At 49.4% G+C, this 21033-nt stretch overlaps 1 protein-coding gene across 4 annotated transcripts in view; it reads left to right on the forward strand.

Moving 5' to 3' along the window:
* SYT6 (synaptotagmin 6) overlaps window positions 1-9662 on the forward strand; it is a 37502-nt gene extending 27840 nt beyond the window's left edge. For all 4 annotated transcript variants that reach the window (XM_079326978.1, XM_079326977.1, XM_079326976.1 and 1 more), the window contains 3 exons: window positions 461-632; window positions 2180-2330; window positions 8157-9662. In XM_079326978.1, coding sequence (XP_079183104.1) covers window positions 461-632; window positions 2180-2330; window positions 8157-8228 — 395 coding nt within the window. In that variant the 3' untranslated portion in view covers window positions 8229-9662. The remainder of the gene's footprint in view (window positions 1-460; window positions 633-2179; window positions 2331-8156) is intronic.
* Window positions 9663-21033: the final 11371 nt, after the last annotated feature.

The raw sequence follows: 21033 nt of genomic DNA on the forward strand, positions 1-21033 counted from the left end.
AAAGAGCTGACTTGCAAATTCAGCATGCATAAATTCTGGTTTTCATCATAAAACCCAGTTTCTTTTCCAGACACCAGCTTCAGAGTATTTGAATTTCACTGTAAAAAAAAAAGCAGTAACAACAGAGACCTTTGCAGAAAATGTTTCTGCTCAGCTGGAGCTTAATGCCATATGAAATATCTGAGAATTGAGACTTCAGGTGAAGCCAGCTCAGCCTTTCTGCAATAATAATAATGCAGTGCTGGTTCTCTGGTGCCTGAACCTCACCACCCACACCAGTATGAGAAATTGAGGATTTTACTGGTCTGCAAACAAGCTTTTTTATAAAAGTCCATTTGAAGATTGCCTCTGGCTCATGGGAAGTCACAGGCCATCCTCTGATACAGCTGTTTCTATATTGCAAAGGTAACAAAACACATCTCCATCAACAAAAGGTCTTCTCCTGTCTCTTCCTCCCTAGATCCATATGTCAAAGTGTCTTTGCTCTGTGATGGGCGAAGACTGAAGAAGAAGAAAACCACCATAAAGAAAAACACACTTAATCCCACCTACAATGAAGCAATAATCTTTGACATTCCCCCTGAGAACATGGATCAAGTCAGCCTCCTTATCTCTGTCATGGATTATGATCGGTAGGTGGGAGGCTCTGGAGAGCTGGAGGGGAGAGCATCCCATTGGGGGGTGATTTTCCTGCTTAAATCCATTTTCCACAGTGTTTTCCACAGTGTTTTCCACAGCCTCGATGGCAGAGCACCTGTCTCTGGTGATTTATTGCTACACTGACATTGATATTTATGGTTATGGAAAAATAACGAGTTTGGCAAAGCTGGTCCTTGCTTTATGGCCTTTCCTTGAGCAAGTGCCATGTTCCCCTTGGTTATTTACTCGTCCTGCAAAGCATTATAGACAGCAAATAATGTCAGTCTGAGCAGCAATGGGTGTATGAATTATGTATTACTGAACTGGGGTTATTCTTCCTGTGGAGCCCTACTGACACCTCTGTGTCTCTGTGTTCTGTGCTGACCTACAGAAATAATTTAAAAACTGCTGGGATTACCTGTGGTGATGGCAGTGCTGGGGCAGACACCACAGCCAGGCTCACTGTAACAGGACACAGACAGATGACAGGAGTCTCTGTGATCCATGTGGCAAAAAGCACTTTATTCTTGTGAACCCTCCTTAAACAGAGGGTTTGGAATTCTCAGGCACACACATGGTTACAATCACTCATTTTCTTGGACAATGATACATTTCACTCAGGGTTCAATGGATGGGCTGGGATTCTCTGTATTTGTTCAAATCCATCCTATTATCACTCACCCAGGTGCTTCCAGGCTGGGTGGGTTTAGTCTGCAGCTTTAAACCAGCTCAGCATGTGACAGCTCAGCAGCAACAGAGCCAGGCTTTGAATGGCCTGGGGTGGGCAGGCTGAGGGATGGAGGGATGGAGGGATGATGGATGGGTGGATGGATGGATGGATGAATGGATGGATGGATGGATGGATGGGTGATGGATGCACAGAAGAACGGACAGATAAATGGATGGATGGTGAATGGATGGATGGATGGATGGATGGATGGGTGGATGGAGGGAAGGACAGGAAGGACAGATGGATGGATGACAGACAGATGGAAGGATGGATGGATGGATGGATGGATGGATGGATGGATGGATGGATGATGGACAGATGGGTAGATGGATGGGTGATGGATGGACAGATAAATGGATGGATGGTGAATGGATGGATGGATGGATGGGTGATGGATGCACAGATGAACGGACAGATAAATGGATGGATGGTGAGTGGATGGATGGATGGATGGATGGACAGACAGATGGATGGATGATGGATGGATGATGGATGATGATGGATGGACAGACAGATGGATGATGAGTGGATGGATGGATGGATGGATGGATGGATGGATGGATGGACAGATGAATGGTTGGATGATAAGTGGATGGATGGACAGATGGATGATGGATAGATGGATAGATGGATGGATGGACAGATGGACAGACAGATGGACAGACGGATGGATGGATGGATAGAGGGATGGATGGATGGATGGTTGAATGGATGGAGGGATGGATGGCGGATGATGGATGGATGGATGGACAGAGAGATGGAGAGACAGATGGACAGATGCTGATGGTGCTGCCTCTCTGTGTTTCCCAGGGTGGGCCACAACGAGATCATCGGCGTGTGCCGCGTGGGGGTGAGCGCCGAGGGGCTGGGCCGGGACCACTGGAACGAGATGCTGGCCTACCCCCGCAAGCCCATCGCCCACTGGCACCCGCTGCTGGAGGTGAAGAGATCCTTCAAGGAGGTGAGTGGGGATACCCTTCCCTTGCAGGGCCTCTGCTCTGTGCGCTGGCTCCAGGCTTTCCAAGAGCTCCTGCTCCCGCCTGGGATTTTCTGGGCAGAGTTGAGGGAATTTTCTCAGCAGAAATGAACTCTAGAAAACAAGCACTTCTGTATTGCCTCAAAATAGCTCCTCGAGCAACACTGAGAACTGTATTTACAGATGTGACTGTTACATTTTGGGTTTTTTCTTTTTCTTTTTCTCTTCTTTTTTTTTTTTTTTTCTTTCTTTTCCTTTTTAAATTAGAGATTGAGAGCAGTAAGGAAAGAGAATGCTGCTCTGATTGCAGAACAAATTGTCCAGGGATATTGCCTATTTCAAGTTTCAATTTTTCATCCTAAAAGATTTTTCTGTTGACTCATCTCCGAGCCTTTGAGGGAGAATAAATAGAACAAATGTAATTGCTCTAAGCATTTCCAGAGAAAGAGATTGACTTGATGCAGCCCCAGATGATAAAATAGGGCTGAAATGCCCGGGTACCATTTCGACCATCTCTGGCATTTTCTTCCCCCTTGCACTCCAATTTCTCACGCTTCTATAGAGCTCTTTGGCTTTGCCTGATTTAGGTCATAATTTCTGGAGGAGAGAGATGTGGAAAAGGGCACACACGCCTTTGACACTTCAAGTATGAGAAAAAAGCAGCAGCATTTGAGGTCAGTGATATGACAATAAAGGCAATAAAACCTCCCACTGTATCTGGGGCTGAGGAGGTATTTTCCCTCAAAGCCACAGAATAAGTACTTAAAAAGCATCTCATTTTCCCCTTGAAGTTCAGTGCTGAGCTGCACTGAAAGGCAAACACTGGGCTTGCTGAGACTCCACAGCAGTGTGAATTAGTGTATAAACCTTGTCTTTCTCTTAAATCTGCTCTTTCCTCCAACAAGAAGGGGTGGGGAGGCCCTGGCACAGGTGCCCAGTAAAGTTGTGGCTGCCCCTGGATCCCTGGGAGTGTCCCAGGCCAGGCTGGAAGGGGCTTGGAGCAGCCTGGGATAGTGGAAGGTGTCCCTGGCCAAGGCTGGGAATTGGAACTGGATGATTTTTAAAGTTCCTTCCCAACCCAAACCATTGCATGATGAAGTCAGTTTGTGCTCAGTGCCCTCTGTCCCAGCCCAGGTCAATTACACACAAAGGAAAACCTGGCAGTGATACTTTAGCCTAAGACACGGTGGAGGTGGATAAATCAGATAATGGACACCTGAAAATCCACCCTTCCTCATTTGAGGTGATCTGTGAGCCCACCTTGTGCTGCTGTGAGTCAGCACAGGGACCTGCTGTGCACTGGGGTGAGTCAGAGCAGAATTAAACCCTTGAGCACTTTGTGTGCAGTGCTGACTCTGCCTTTGGGTGCTGAGCAGCACCAGGATTTCATTCCCCTTCCCCTGCTGGCTCCAGGTGTCACCTCCCACTGCCACAGGGAGCTGGGGACCAGCAGCCACCAGGTTTCAGCAGAAATGGAGTTGATCTCTCGTTGGGTGTCTTGGCATCTGCAGCAGCTCACAGTGTGACACCAGCTGCCATGGCTCACCCAGGGGCAGGAGTTCCTTCTCCAGGGTGCAATTTTTATGGCTTTACTGCACTATTTTTCAGAATAGTGGGGTTTTGAAGGAAAACTGCTGTAAAGTTTTTGAAAGTCACAAAGAAAAAAGTAAAAAAAAAAAAGCATTATTGTTGCAATGAAACAGAGAAACCAAGGAAGACATGGAAGATGACTCACCTTCCAAAATGTACTTTGAGAGCCATGGCTGAGCCCCCAAGACTCTGGAAAAAACTAAGTGAATCATTTCACCCCCAGTGCACAGGTCAGGAGTTCTGTTTAAAAGGAAAGAAAAAACCTCTCTGATCATCTGTTCTGGTATTTTTGCCACAAACTGGTGCCCAGAGCCAGCAAGCAAATGGTCCCTGTGTTTATTTGCCCTTTTAGGTTTTAGCACTGCTGTCTGCAAATCCCCAGTGCAGCCTAAAAGAAAAAAATGAGCAGAAAAGGCACAAGCTCCTGGAGAAAAATTAATGGGAAATGGCATTTGTTGGTTACAAAATATTGCATCATCTTTTCCATGTTGTGTTTGGATATCTTTGAAAAGAAATTTGGGGTTTTGGTCCTGTATTCCCAGCTCTGGGATCCCAGCTGCTCTGTCCTTCTAGGATCTCTGTCTGTCTGTCCTGAGGATGCTGGAGGAGAACTGCTGGCCCTTCATGCCTTGCTCACCCTTTTTGGGGGTGAACTCTGAACATCTTGAGCCATCATCATCTTCTTCTTTGTCTTCTTCATCTTTCTCTTTGTCTTTATCTCAGTCTCTGAGTGTGTCTGTGCTGAGCAGCAGCAGATGGAGAATTTGCTTCCCAGTTGCTCCTCGTGGTCTCTGTGTGCTCTGACCATCATCAGCAGCTCCATCCAAGCCCTCCCTGGTTGTTTCACCTCAAACAGGAGCCAGGATGGAATTGTCCCTGTGGTGTTGGAATGGAGGGATGGGATCCCACCCTTCTCCCCATCACTCAGGGGGAGAAAATTATGGGGATGTGGAATTTCTTTGCTAGCCAACACCCTGCCTTGGAGAAGCTTTGGCCAGCAGAAGGAGTTCCCACCATATTTTGACTTCTGTTCAAAGTCACAATTTCTGCTGAGTTTACCAGGAAAATGTCACCAGAGCTGCATCAGGAGGATGGTCCAGCCCTGACACCCTCACCCTGCCACAGCAGGGATGGATGGATGGATGGATGGATGGATGGATGATGGATGGATGGATGGATGATGGATGATGGATGGATGGATGGATGGATGGATGGATGGATGATGGGTGATGGATGGATGGATGGATGGATGGATGGATGGATGGATGGATGATGATGGATGGATGATGGATGGATGGATGGATGGATGGATGGATGGATGGATGGATGGATGGATGGATGGATGGATGGATGGATTTAAGGATGGATGGATTTAAGGATGGATGGATGGATGGATGGATGGATGGATGGATGGATGGATGGATGGATGGATGGATGATGGATGGATGATGGATGGATGGATGGATGATGGATGATGGATGGATGGATGGATGGATGGATGGATGGATGGATGGATGGATGGATGGATGGATAGATGGATGGATTTAAGGATGGATGGATTTAAGGATGGATGGATTTAAGGATGGATGGATGGATGGATGGATGGATGGATGGATGGATGGATGGATGATGGATGGACGGATTTAAGGATGGATGGATGGATGGATGGATTTAAGGATGGATGGATGGAGGATGGATGGATGATGGATGGATGGATGGATGGATGGATGGATGGATGGATGGATGATGGAGGGATGGATGGATGATGGATGATGGATGGATGGATGATGGATGGATGGATGGATGATGGATGATGAATGGATGGATGGATGATGGATGTTTGTGTCCATGGTGTTGGACCAGCAGCCTCCTCCTGTGCCATGATTCTTTGTCCACCATGAGGACCTGAGCAGCTCCAGCCTGTCTCAGCAGCCACAGTGCTGGGCTAACCTGGCCCAGCCCCTCATTTCTGTGCCAGCAGCAGCTTGGGCCTTCCTCCATGAGCTGGTGCCACTCCCTCTTTGCTTTCAGTGCTAGAAAAGGCTCCAGTGAAAAGGGAAACGCTTTGGATGCACATCATGTCTTTGGTTGCTCCATATTTATCAACAGTGAATAACAAACCCTAATGACTGCACTTCTCTAATGACCATCATCATTAAAGAGGGAACATGGAGAACATGTGCAAATGAATCATTAATTACAGGCTTTTAAGCACTATCCTCCTCACACAGATGTTCAGGAGGCGAGATTCTGAGCAGAAAGGGAGAATCCCTCTTTGTGGGGCTATTCTGAGAATAAATTCTTCCCCTCAGCACAAGTTGTTCCCAATGTTCAGCCCCCCAGCCTTGCTCCTTCTGCATTCCTCCTCCCATCAGCCAGGCTCAGGGGTGTGTGCACAAAGGGAAATAGAAAATTACAATTCCTTCTTCCAGGCTTTGAAGGGAACTTCTGAAAAGGGGATTTTCCCTGTTATCTGTGGAAGACAAACCCTGGTATAGCATCACCAGCACAGTGCAAAACTCGTCCTTGATGTTGGGAGTGCCTCTGACATCCAGCAGGGAGCATTTATTTGTTTAAAACACTGCTCCAGATAAAAACTGATAACCCTGCTGAGAGCCAAGCCATATCCATAATGAAGAATAATCATTTGTCTTTAAGGATAAGTCCTTCCAGACTTCTGGGTCTGTTTGATTTTGATTGAACTGGTTCTGGTTTCTGACTCTTGGCTACACTATGCATGGTCCACCTTTCCAAATTAAATGAAGGGAAAGTATCTCCAGCTTCCTCTCTGGTTGTTGGGACCTATCCTTGGAAGAGTTTTCATCCCATTTTTGGAGTAGCAACACTGTCATTGTCATGCAGACATCACAAGGCAAAGAGCATGGGCAAGGCTCTGCCAAAAGCCCATTTCTGTTGTAATTTCTGCAATCTGTTCAATTCTCATGGGGAGGATGTACCTGTATTATCAATTCCTCAGGGATTTTAGCCAATTTTTCTGACATGAGAAACATAGAAGAGAGTGTTTCCTTACCTTAAGGCAGCTGTTCTCATCTTCTCCATTCATTAATTTCTGCTCAGCCCTGATGAAATACAGGCTGTTCAATGCACAGCCGTGCAGTGAGTTACTCTACACTCACTGGTCTCTTTGGGGAAGGAAATTGGTCAAATTGGTCAAATTTTTGACCACTCTAAACCCATGGAGCATCTGCAAGGCCCTGCTTGCCCTGCTCAGCCTCCCTGTGAGCAGCAGGCTGCTGTTCTCTTGCTTTCATTTGCCAAGGCAAGGCTGAGGTCTGCTTCCCCAAGTGAGTTTTCACGCAGAGAAATTAAATTCATACATGCTTAAACATTAATATCAGTCAGCAAAGAGTTTCTGTTGATGTGGGAGGAGAGGGAATTGATCCAGGCAGTGGAAATTCTGCCTCCCGTTGTCCCTGGGAGATGGCTATCATTTGTCACTGGAATTTAATAAAACAAGATGGTGAGATGGGCAAGTGCTCAAAACCTTCAGGAATAATGGGTTTGAATTATGATAATAGCCCCCAAGGAAGATGACAAATAATTTATGATAGCCTAAGTATGGCCAAAAAAAATGTTTGTTCCATCCACTGAGTCTCTGATCTGATTTTCCCTTTGAGAAATGTCTCCAGTGCTGTGGACAGAGCTTCTGTGAAGTAAAATCACCAGACTGGAAAGACTCAAGTACTTCTGAGCTTAGACTGTATTTTTAAACTGAAAAGACAATGGCAATAAAGCAGGGAAGAGCTGAGAGCACTTTGTCCTCACAGCACACACAGACACTGCTTATTTTCCTTTTTTTTGTTTTTTTTTTTGTTTTTCTTTTTCGTGAGGAATCCTCACAATTGAGAATTGATTTACAAAGCAATAAAGTAAATTGTTCAGCAATTCCTCCTGAGTGGTTAAACACAGGCATTGCACAAATTGGATCAGATGAGAACAGAGCAGGGAAGGAGATTGGGATGGGATGGGATGGGATAATGGGATGGGATGGGATGGGATGGGATGGGATGGGATGGGATGGGATGGGATGGGATGGGATGGGATGGGATGGGATGGGATGGGATGGGATGGGATGGGATGGGATGGGATGGGATGGGATGGGATGGGAATACAGAGGAAGAGGAGATGAGCAGCACAGGGCAGGGTTGGGCATGATCTCAGGTGTTTCTCTGCTGAGCTGATCTCTCCTCTGTCCCGCAGTGGCACGGCCGGGCAGCGAGCTTCGACAGCCAGGGCTCCTGTCCCTCCCCCAAACCACCCCCCACGCCGTGACCCAGAGCAGGGACACCAAAATGGGACTAAACCAAGTAATTTGTGCACTTGGCCTTCAGTCTCAGTGGCTGCTGAGGGGGCTGGCAGCAGCAGGACTTTCCAGTCTAGTTGTTCCTGCGTAAGTAAAGGTAGAAACCGTTTCGTGGTCAAATATGTTTTTGTCTAATATGTCTCCCAAGGTGATGTAATTTTTGTGGCTTTTTGCTGTGGATCTGTTTCCAGAGGGAGAAGGTGGACTGAGACATGTGCTGGGAGTTTGGTCTGTAAAATAATGTGTAAAATAGTTTTTAGTGTGTGTGGAGGCTGGAAAGGGGCGAGGAGGTGTCTGCAGAGGGCAGAGGTGGCCGGGACAGGGGCAGTGGCAGAAGGTGGGAGAGACTCTTCCCAGCCACCAGCAGCTCCATCCTGAGGTCAGCCCAGCCCTGCAGAGTGTCCCTGGGTTTCCTGTTCATGTAGAGCTCTTAGAAGTTTGTGCAGTGTGTACCCCACGATTCCTTTTGTCATATATTTAAAAAAATGCTGTTGATTCCTCAGGAGGGGAACCCTGGGTTTTTTCCCCTGTATCTGAAGTCTCCCCAGAGCTATTTGCATGAACAGTTTCTTCAGCCCCCTTTGTAGCTGCTGCTCATCCCCCAGGACATCCCTGCCTTATCTGGAGTGGAGAGAACAGCTTTGCCACAGGTGGGAGTCAGGAAAAAAGGGGGAAGAAGTTACAGAAATGGGTGAGAGCCCTGCATGACCACTGGATCTCATCCAAGTAATAAAGGGTGGCCCAAGGGGGAAAGGGAAGTACAGAAACATGACCAGTGCTAAAAAAAGATCCCAACCTTTTTTCTTAAGACTGTCAGCACTCCCTTAAAGAACAAAGTTTCTCAGCTCAAGCCCTGAAGGAAGGTCAAGTTCTGGGAAAAAAAAAATTAAAAAACCCCTAAGCTTTGCTGGTTCCTTGGCTGCAGATGCCAAGAATGAAGTTAGAATATCCCAAGTACTGGCTTTACAGCTAAATCAGCTGATCTTTATCAGCCAGCTGTGGATTTTGGATACTTTCTCATCCTGGATTTTTCTCTAAGTTAAGAAGTCCATTAGCGCTGTTTATTCCACTCTAATCAAATTAGGCAAGAGCAAATATTTTGGTTTGGAGGTAGAATTTGTGAGCGAGGCAGCCTGCTCTCCTCCCCTCAGCTCAGCAGGACTGTGCTCATCAGCCACAATCCTCAGGTCAATTCAGCTCCCATTTTCCCAAATGTCACCATGTCACCCCTGGCTGCACATCAGGGCTGGCAGAGAGGGGTGTGTGCATTGCTCCTGGGTGAGATGAATCCTTTGTTCAGTGAAGGGTGAATACATCATTCCTCATCACACCTTGTGTCTTAATTCTCTTTATGTGCCACATGCTATAGGAGCAGAAACTCAATAAAATTATTTTATTTGTAAGTGCTGCCCTGCCTGGTGAAATATTTCCTCCTGTGGGAGCAGGAGTTGTGTGTTGTGTGGTTTTGGATGGGTGCAGTGATCACAGTGGGTGCCATAAAACCTGATAATGACAGAGCCTGGCACTGTCTGGGGTGGGCAAGGACAGGCAGTGTCATTAGGAGCAAACCTCAGCTCTGCAGCTCCTGGCTGGGCTGGGACAGCCACACCATCCCTGGGGCAGCAGCAAAAACTGTATTCCAAGCCCACTGCAACAAAGAAATGGCAAAACTGCATTAATTTCTGAGCACAGAGTGTTCTGAGGTTTTCTGCTGGGTAACAAGGGGAAGGCAACATTTCTGAGCCCATCACCCTGAATTGTGTTTAATTAAGGGAAAGAGTTCCTGACCATTCAAACTGATTGCCTGGTGGGTCAAACGAGCCCCTGGACCTTTTCCTGAGCTGGGGGAGGCTCAGGGGAGCAGGGCAGGGAGCTGGCAGTGCCTCTGGCAGGCTGGCAAACCAAAGGGCAAAACGTCCCCTGGAGAAGCCACAGCAGTCCCAGCTGATGGCACTTGACAATCATTAATTGCAGCAACCCACTCAAATCCTTTTCTTCTCTAATCCAGGCTTTTGGGGTTTTGCCATTCTCTGCATAATCTCCATCTTTTATGCATTCCCCTTGTTATCGAGGATTTAGTCAAAACATACGTGGGGTTTGACACAAAGCTGCTATTTTTAATCCCTGCTTCACACAGATAATCAATTTCCACTCAATACTGGCTGTCACTGGCATTGCTGGAAACCTGGATCTCAGGGTGGTGAGCAGCACCCACGCCTGGGCTCAGCCCCCCCCCCCCTCCATTTGTGTTTGAAATACTGAGATTTTGGCACATCCCTCAGCCAGGGGATAATCAGCCCTTTGTGTGTTTGTCACAGGGGGATTGGTCACACTCGTGGGGACAGATCCACACACCAGAACAAACACTTTTCTTTCATCCAGGGGGGAGTGGAGCCCTGGGAAGGAGCTGAGCACAGCACAAGTGCCAGGCCAAGATTTGTTGGGTTGTTTTCTTGCTCCTCACTCGCTGCTCTCGACCCTGTAATAGCAACTCCTGGAGATATTTCAATTATTTCCAAGCAAAATAAGGAGGGTTACCCCAGGGCCACGTCCCACAGGAGGTTTGACCATGCTGTGGCTCCTCTGAAAGTCTCTGCAAAGGGGAGGATGCTGCTGCAAGCAGCCACAAATGAATGCTCTGTTTTATTGAGTACTGCAAGCAAAATAAACACATGGAGCATTCCCAGACCTCCCTCTCTTTTTTTTTTTCCTCTACTTTCTCTTCTGTTTTAGTCTCAGTCTCCAATTTCACCAGAGACTGGACGGCTGCAGAGAGGGTGGGGGACACTACAGGAGGGTGGGGGACACTGGAGGAGGGTGGGGGACACTGGAGGGGGATGGGGGACACTGCAGGGGGGTGGGGGACACTGCAGGGGGATGGGGACACTGCAGGAGGGTGGGGGACACTGCAGGGGGATGGGGACACTGCAGGGGGATGGGGACACTGCAGGAGGGTGGGGGACACTGCAGGGGGATGGGGACACTGCAGGAGGGTGGGGACACTGCAGGAGGGTGGGGGACACTGCAGGGGGGTGGGAGACACTGCAGGGGGATGGGGGACACTGAAAAGAGGGTGGGGGACACTGGAGGGAGGATAGGGGACACTGGAGGGAGGATAGGGGACACTGGAGGGAGGGTGGGGGACACTGGAGGGAGGGTGGGGGACACTGCAGGAGGGTTGGGTACACTGAAAGGAGGGTGGGGGACACTACAGGAGGGTGGGGACACTACAGGAGGGTGGGGACACTGCAGGGAGGGTGGGGACACTGCAGGGGGATGGGGGACACTGAAAGGAGGGTGGGGGCCACTGCAGGGGGGTGGGAACACTGCAGGAGGGTGGGGGACACTGCAGGGGGGTGGGGGACACTGCAGGGGGGTGGCCATGTTGGTTTGATGTGGTGACTCAGGGAAATCCCACGGGTGCAGTTCCTTGCAAGGGATCAGAGGGCTGGGAACTGTCCCAGCATTGCTGCCTCCCACCCCAAGAACAAAATGAGTTGTATCTGAAAAAAAAAGTGGAAAACATCCAAGTGGGTTCCAGATATGGATTCCCAGATTGGTTTGGGTTGGAATGGACATTAAAACCTGACTTTTGTCACCCCCTGCTATGGGCAGGGACATCTCCCACTGTCCCAGCTGCTCCCAGCCCCATCCAGCCTGGCCTGGGACATTTCCAGGGATCCAGGGGCAGCCACAGCTGCTCTGAGCATCCTGTGCCAGGCCCTGCCCACCCCCACAGGGAGGAATTCCTTCCCAAAATCCAGCCAGGATGATATTCTCCAATACTGGCTTCCCACTGATCACATTATTGTGTGGTGGGGTTTTTTTCATACATCAGCAACACATTTGTTTGGCAAAGCAAAGAATCTTGTCATAACAATTTATATTTAGTCTCCAAATGTGGCCTTTAATTACTAATTACAGAATGCTGCTCACAGGTTGTCAAATCACACATACTAAAAAAAAAAAAAAAAAAAGCCAGAGAGGAAGAAAACAATTGGGGGCTTATAAAGGTTGGAGAAATAAACAAACATGGTCTTTAATTATCCTAAGGGAAAAAAATAGCAGATAAGAAATAAATGTGATTTCACTATTGATGTTGAAGGAGGGTGTGTCACAGCAAGTGGCTGGGAATCACTGTACTGGAAGTTTTTGGCAAACCCCACCAGGAGCTGCAGGACTGACAGATGGGGATTTTGGGACTCTGGGTCACAAATCCAGCTCTGTGCAGCTTCCTGGGGTGCTGGGAGCAGCAGAGAGGGCAGTGCAGGGACACTGGGGACATTCCCAGATCTCACAGCAATTGCCACTCCAAAGGTGACTCAGTGGGGACAGACACAGGTTTGTGTTTCTGCCCCTCCCTGGGCTCAGCTCCCTGGCAAGAGCAGCTTTGTGTGCTTTGATTTCAGTTTTATTTTATTTCTTCACAAAGCTTTTATTTACTCATAGTTCTTGATTAGCCTGTAAAGAGCATTCAATCAATGGGCTCAGTCTCAAACACATCCCAGTCCTCCTCCAGTCCTCAGTTCAAGCAATGTCACTCCAGATAATTTTATCTTTGCTTGCAAGATAATAAATTAGACAGAAAATTATATATAGCTCATTGGAGAAAATTACTGCCCTGATCCTCGAGATTCTGCTCTCAGTCCTCTGTTTGTTCTTCACTTTTACTACTTCTGTTATTTGCCCTCCTAATCGTGTCTCTAATTAGGCAACCCCAGACTTCTCAATCTCATTTTGCCAGAGGTTTTGTCCCCCAGGGCCCTCATTGTTCTTCCTGCCATTAAGATTTTCCATCAGAACAGTTGTGCACTTATTCAAATGCCAGGTCAGGGATCTCATCTCATGCCTCACGCAAGGATGTTCTCCCTGGGACTGCAAACCCTGATTGTCATTTCCAGGGAGCCTCAGCTCCTGGCTGAGCACCCCCAGGGGCACAGGGGGCTGGGATGCTCCTCCATCTCCATCTCCTGGATATCCCAGGAGAGCTGGGCTGTCCCTGCACAGAGCAAGAGATGCTAGCTGAGTTAGGACAAGGGGGAATGGCTTTGAACTAAAGGAGGGTGGGTTTAGTTTAGATATTAAAAAGGAATTCTTGGCTGGGAGGGTGGAGCCCTGGCACAGAGTGGCTGCCCCTGGATCCCTGGAAGTGTCCAAGGCCAGGCTGGATGGGGCTTGGAGCAGCCTGGGATGGTGTCAGGGTGGAAACTGGATGAGTTTTAGGGTCCCTTCCAACCCAAACCATCCTGGGATTCATTCAGCAGCAAGAGGTGATGCAGTTTGCTCCTTTGCTGGGCTGAGCATCACTCCAAAATCCACTTTGGCAAGAAGCCAGAGCTGCAGGTGAGCCTGGGAGAAGTGGAATTTGTCTCCTCTTTGCAGATGCACAGCCTTGGGTATCCTGGATTTCTGTCCAAGAGCCAGAGGATCCCAGGAGCTCTGCCTGCCTCCCAAACCCTGCAGCCTTCAGCAGCAACACTTCTTAAATGTACAAGAAATGTAATTTTTTTTGTGGACTTTTCCCAAAGATAATTTGTAATTATATTTTACAGCTTTCTACAGATATATACACTTAAGGCAGTGTGTTAGTCATACAAATATAATTATATATTTTATGCTCCCATGTCATTTTTAATTAAAAACGTGGTATTTAAAGCACATACATTTCAAACATCCAGCACAGGCTTCTATTACAAATGCAGTTGGTTCAAGCTAATAAATACCTGGCTGGGGCAGGAGGGAGGCAGAGCCTGCTCTGTTGCCGTGGGAACAGCAGCATCAGAGCCAAGAGCAGCACTCACCCAAAACCACTGGGAAATGCCACTGGGGGCAAAACCTCGGGGCCAGATGTGCCACATCTGTGCCAAACATAATTTCCCGGGGCTGGAGGAGCTGTTGGGAGCTCTCCCAGTGCGGGATGTGGTGTGGGGGGAATTTGGGCAGCGGGGATGGGCGGGTGTAGGAGCTGGTGGGGATGGTGGTCGGGACAAACTCAGGGGCTCTCTGTACTCTGCAGTTTGCACTGGGAGTGGCACTGGGAATGGCACTGGGAGCACTGGGAGTGACACTGGGAATGGCACTGGGAGTGGCACTGGGAGTGACATTGGGAGTGGCGCTGGGAGTGACATTGGGAGCACTGGGAATGGCACTGGGAATGGCACTGGGAATGGCACTGGGAGTGGCACTGGGAGTGGCGCTGGGAGTGGCACTGGGAGTGGCACTGGGAGCACTGGGAATGGCACTGGGAATTGCACTGGGAGTGGCGCTGGGAGTGGCACTGGGAGCACTGGGAATGGCACTGGGAATGGCACTGGGAGTGGCACTGGGAGCACTGGAAGTGGCACTGGGAATGGCACTGGGAGTGGCACTGGGAGCACTGGGAATGGCCCTGGGAATGGCACTGGGAGTGGCGCTGGGAGTGGCACTGGGAGCACTGGGAATGGCACTGGGAATGGCACTGGGAATGGCACTGGGAGTGGCGCTGGGAGTGGCACTGGGAGCACTGGGAGTGGCGCTGGGAGTGGCACTGGGAGTGGCGCTGGGAGTGGCACTGGGAGCACTGGGAATGTACATCGGGCGTGAGTGAGAAGGGCTGAACTGGGAGCTCAGGCACAGCTCAGAGCAGAGAGGAATGGGATAACAAAGGGGGTAAAGCAAGGGTGAGGGTGCAGGGACAGGAGCAAAGGAGCCAGAGGGTGTCCGAGGGTGTGAGAGCAAGAGCGTGGTCTCCTTTTACAGAGTCTTAAACCTCCTTCTATGTTGAATATCCTACTCTCACTAACCAATCTGTACAAGATACAAATTCTCTAACATTTACATACAACCTATAGGAATCGCTACATTACCATGTTTTACAACTTTCTTATCTCTAACTTTATCTTGTATCCTTCCTGCCATGCCAGGAGAGGGTCTCTGCTGCTCTTTGGTATTTGCAGCAACTGGCATTATCTTAACAAAGGGAGAAGATCTTCAGGCATCCACATTGCTGCTCTCAGCCACTCAGTGAACAGTTTTCATTTCAATTTCTTACAGTTTCTATATTCTTAGCATCTTTTTCTGGGCAATCCTATCTATAGGGCATTCCCATTTCTTCCTCCCCTCCAGGCAGGGAAGCTCCCAGAGCCAAGGGAGGATGGGCACTGCCACCAGCCAGTTCGCACAGGAATTTCAAACACTTTTCCGGCTCGTTAATCGCGTCCGAAGTGGAAGATTTCTCCTCATCTCCCATTAGCAGCTGCACATCCCTCTCCATTGCAAATTGCCGTGGTTGAGGGTTTGTGGCTGTCGGCAGGGACAGAGTGAGGAGCGGTAATTTTTTAATTAAGTCGCTTTGCCGGCGTTGCTCTCGGATGTCTGAGAGGAACCAGAGAGGATTTTTTTGCTCGTGGCTCTGCTGATTTTCTGGAGCCCACCCTGCCCACCCCACGGTGTGTCCGTGTCCCCCTGGGCACCTCTGCTCTGCTCCCAGTTCCCAGAGATGGTTTTGAGAGGAATGTCAGATTTGTCTTTACAAACGAGCTATGGGTCTGCTGGTAGATAAAACCAGCCCTGAGAGATAAAAGAAACAACGGGATGGATTCCACTGATTGATGAATGAAAAAAGATATTTGCCTTTATAAACAAACTGTAGGTTTGCTAATAAATGAAATTGGATATTGGAAGATGAAAGAAGCAGTGGGGGAAAAACCATTATTTCTGTAAGAATTAAAAATTAAAAGGGAGGGTTGTACATTAGAGGGAAATCTCAGGTATCAGGTGTTCTGGGAAGTCTGTGCCTCTCAAGGACCTCAGCCCATGGGGAAAGAGAGAGGGAAATGTGGCAGGGAAAACAGGATAAAAAGGAGGCTCCATCCTCCAAAAATTCGAGAGATCCCAGGGCAATGCCCTGTGGTCTCTCCCTTTATTCGAATAAAGCAAAAGGACTCCTCTGTCTCCTTTTTGGACATAAACCTCTGGTGTTTGTGGGTCAATTTTCCTGACAATTTCATGCGTTTTTTCTGGTTACAGAAGCATCTTCCTGCCCATTGCATGACCTCGGCTTTGCCCAATGGCCCTTAATTGCCCAATGACCCTTAATTGCCCAATGGCCCTTAATTGCCCAATGACCCTCAGTTTCTGCGTGCTCCGGGCTCCTGAGCTGCCGCAGGGATGCGCTGCCAGCTCCGGGAGCGCTGGGGGAATTCTCCCCTCCTTCCTCGGGACCCCGCTCCAGGGAGCATCCCGGAGGTGTGCGGGGCTCTGTCCCCAGCAGCATTGGGAACATTTGTGGGATTGCTCAGGTCCCCGGGAGCGCAGCCCCGGCTGTGTTGGGCTCTCTGGACAAAAGGGATGGTGCTGTCATGGATCGGGACCTTTCCAAGCTCATCCAATGCATCGTGCTGCCCTGGGGTTCTCCTGGATGCTGCTGCTCCCCAACAATCCCGGCAGCAGGAATGGAGCTGATGGCACAATTAAAATAATTATTTCCTAAACCTGCAGGTCCCTGCAAGCCTCAGGAAGTGGCTCTTGCAGTGAGAAGGGGAATGGGGGAGTGGGCTCAGAATTGCCTGGCTTGGCAGCTGAGCATCCCAGGGGATGCTGGCACCACACCCCAGCTGTGCAAAATTTCATGGGATTTATTGGTACTGATGTCTCTTGATTAAATTATATTTCTTTCTTCATTTATTCTCTAACAAGCTGAACATTTCAATTTCCCAGGCAAGCCCGGGTCGGGGATGGGAGGAGGTGGCAGCTGACACTGATATTGGAGGGGGCTCAGTTGGAGGGGAATACTTCTCATTTAAATCTCTGATTTCCTGAAAACCTGCACCCAGGGGAGAATTGACAATTCAGAGCTGAGCTGAGAGCTGCAATCTCCTGCAGGAGCTGCTCACAAAGCTGAGTGTGGCTCCACAGCCTGTGTGGTGCCAAGAATCCCCCAGGTAGCAAGGCTTGGAGCAATTTCAGGTTAAAAAGGAATCACAGAATCGTGGAATGGTTTGGGTTGGAAGGGATTTTAAAGATTACCCAGCTCCAGCCTCCCCCTGCCATGGGCAGGGAATCAGACCTTTCATTTTTCCCCCCTTGAGCAAATCCATGGAAGTGCTAATCTTTGCACCATTTTCATTTACAAGGGTTAGGAGGTAATTTGGGAAGAATTCATTTAGCTGAGCAATTAGCGAGTCAATAACACACTTCTGCATTTTATTAGAAAGTGAAAAATTTATAATTTCTGTTTGTTTTGACCCTCCCTCTGCAGCAATGGCAGCAGTTCTCTGGGATAATCCCAGTTACCATGGTTATATCTCCCTCCAGGTCCTTGGCCACACGCAGCAGGAGGACACAGCAGCATGGGCAGAGCCAGGGCTGCTGTGCTGGGGGAGCTGCTCCAGACCCCCCAAATTCTGCATCCTGCACCACTCACCCTTCCCCAGACAGCAGATGGGAAGTCAGAAGGGCTGGGAACCCCAAATTTGCTGCTGCCTCCCAGCTGGGGGTGAGGGATTTTGGGGGCAAAGAGAGCAAATTTTCTACTTGGTATTTGTTGGAGCTGACTCAAGGTCCCTGAGCTGCAGCTACAGAAAGAGACCCCAGCCCTCCTTTCCCAGGGAGAGTCACTTCACCCCTCAGCACTTTTGCCTCAGGAAGAGGGATTAAAGTAGAAAATTCAGATCTATTCCAAAAAGGCACTGGGGAGCTGATTTTGAGAGGCAAGAAATTAAAGGACTGCTTAGCTGAATAGCTGAGCTGGTGTTTTTCTGTCCTCAGGAAAGAACTTTGATATAACAGCATTAGTAATAATAACACCCCAAAGAAAATCCTGGTGAAATCATGTAGACTGCAGGATGTGTGAAATCCCTGGGATGGGGCTTGGGTCTCCCTCGTGTCAGCAAAATCCTGCCTGGATGGGATGAAGACACATTACCACAAACAGGAGCAGCTCAGGGAAAATAATCCATCTCAATCAAAGAACCAAAATAGCAGAAAAATCTGTTAGTAAATGAAACTGTCCAGAAAATATTGAAACTTGGTGCGTCACAAGCCACTGCTCCTCTGACAGGGCTGTGAGCTCCCAGTTTGATGGCTTTATTTTTATTCCTCCTTTCCAGAGGGAAGGAAGGAGTAGACAACCCTGGGAAGGATGAGAGGAGCCTGAGCATCCCCAGGCTGGCTGGGGCAGAGGGATCCAGATCTGTAGGGTTCCTTTCATCCTGCAAAATTCATCTTTTAAAAAGGAATTTCAGTTTGTGTCACTCTCTTTGGAGAAGAGGGAGGTGTGGGTGCTCTGGAGGGTTTGGGGGGCTGGGAGGGATGAGGGGAGCTCTGTGCCACGGGGGATTTGGCAGGAGCTGGGTTTGGTGTCTTGTCATTAGGATACTGCAGAGAGCCAAGAGAGCAGCTCTTTCTCCAGCTGCTGGAGGACAAGCAATTAGAACAATGATTAAACACCTGTGATGTTGTGCAGAAAGCATGATTTCAAAGAGGTGCTGCCTTCTTGGACCAACGAGCCTTTTCTATTTTGTTTGGCACAAACCACCCTGTATAAGTGTGGTGTTTTTGTAAATACACTCTCTTTTGCTCCTCCATCACACCAGGGACTTGGTTGCATTATCCTTTCTGCTGCTCCTGGATGCAGCAGTGTCTGAGGAGGAGAAGTGGGGCAGGGGGGAGTGGAACAGGCTGGGACACAGTGTGCCCATCCTCAGACCTCAGCAGCAGCACCAGGACCTGCCCAGGCACAAATGGTGAGGGTGAGGGTGCTGTGGGTGTGGGTGAGAGCCCAGGGCTCTGCCAGGCTGAGCCAGGCCAGCTCCAGAGGGGCACAGTGCCAGGAAAACCCCAGAGCTCCTATCCCTGCCCCACAGCCCCTTCTGTCCCCAAAGCCACCGTGTGCTTTGCAGGTCCCTGGGCTCACTGGCAGTGCCAAAACCAGATCTGGCAGAGGTCCAAATCCCAAATCCCCAGCACACATCTCTCACCCACTGGCAGAGGGATGATTTCCATCTCTGGAAGTGTTTTGGGATAATCTGGTTTTGCTGATTCTGCACTTCCATTAGGAGATGCCTCTCGTGTCCCTCCTGGGTGTCCGTGCTCAGCACAGCCCTGCTGTGACCCCCGGGGGGGATTTGCTGCCTCCCCACTCGTGTGTGATGAGTTACACCTCACCCAGATGTTCCGTGGGCAGGAGAACCTATTCGAAGTTAAAAGCCGGTGATTAGAGTTGCCAACCAGCCATTAAGAAAGTGTTAAATGGAGAATTATCCCCCTCTTCCTGTTTCAATACAATGGCAGCTTCATAATGCACTTGTTTAAGTTGCCTGGTTTTAATTTTAGTTCCTGCGTTTCTAATAGGACACGCAGAACAATTTCACTTCATCAATAGCTCCTGTGAGCTGGAAAAGAGTCAGGGAGGGGAAAAAAGTCAATATGCCTGAGAATGAGACAAAGGAGAAAAAATTAGCCCAAAGATCTCAGTTTCTCTTTCCCACTGATAACACAACTTCTCAATTTACTTGACCAGATTGCCTTGCAAAGAGGAGTATTTTTCAAGAGGAGCAGAGATGAAAGGGATTATTACTTATAGAGGCTCCTCTTTAAAGAGATACAGTATTTGGCAATTAAAGCACAAGGGGCTGCAGACTCCCAGGGAAGGCTGGAGCAGCCACATCAGCTTATTTTGCATAACCACTCATTTTGGGAAGGATGATCCCACTGCCCCTGCCCGGGCTGGGAGTGGGAGGGGAGACAGGAGCAATCCTGGCCCAGAGTTGCCCCACTGGGGCTGGACTGGGGAATGAAGAAATGCAGGTTTTTCACAGCCTGCTGTGAGGAAGAGGGTCTGGCTGCCCCAGGTAACCTGCACAGGACCAGGAGTCTCTGCCACTTGAGTCAAGGCTGAATTTTCCTGAAAATCTGTCAGTGCAGCAGGAATAGTTGGGAGGGCAGAGGCAGGGCAGGGCAATGGAGCAGCCACAAAAATCCATTTCCACACAGGACACAGGGATCTGAGGCAGCTCTGCCAGGGTCCCTGCATCCCATTCGGATCCCTGTATCCCACCAGGGCTCTCTCCATCCTGTCAGGGTCCTGCTGGAAGTCCCTGCATCCCTCTGGGGTCCCTGCATCCCACCAGGGAGTCCTGGGTGCCCAGGGCAGGGCTGGAGCTGCTGCTGCTCCCACTGGGGCTCCTGGCTGTGCCTGGGCAGTGCCAGCGTGGCTGGTGGGAACAATCAACACTCCTGAGGGCACCAATGGCTCTGGTAACAACTCCTCCAGCTGTGTCACAACCTTTGCTTTCTCCTAATGAGGCCAATAAATACTTAAACAAGAAGAAAAAGGAATCGATGAGCCCAGCAGGAGATGGTCAGTTCTGGCACCTGCTGAGCCCCGTGGGGCTGGGGGTGTCCATCCCATGGCAAACAGGCACCTGCAGCCCTGCTGCTCCTCTCTTCCACCCCTCTCCTGTGGGATGTCTGCCAGCAGAGTCACCCAGACACTCTGAGCTCCCTCTGTGGCTCTGGAGGATGGCAGACTCAGCTCTGGCAGGATGAGAAGGGTGACCCCACAATGGAGGGGGACAATCTCCGCTCTCTGTGACAGAGACAGCACCCAAGGCAGCAGCTTGAGCTGTGTCAGGGGAGTTCAGGTTGGATTTTGGGAAAGATTCTTCCCCAGAGGGTGCTGGGACAGCCCAGGCTCCCCAGGGAATGGGCACAGCCAGAGCTCCAGGAGAGTTTGGACACTGCTCAGGGATACCCAGGGTGGGATTTTGGGGGTCTGTGGAGGGCAGGGGTTGG

Source organism: Erithacus rubecula, assembly GCF_903797595.1.
Source record: "Erithacus rubecula genome assembly, chromosome: 26".
Taxonomy (NCBI): domain Eukaryota; kingdom Metazoa; phylum Chordata; class Aves; order Passeriformes; family Muscicapidae; genus Erithacus; species Erithacus rubecula.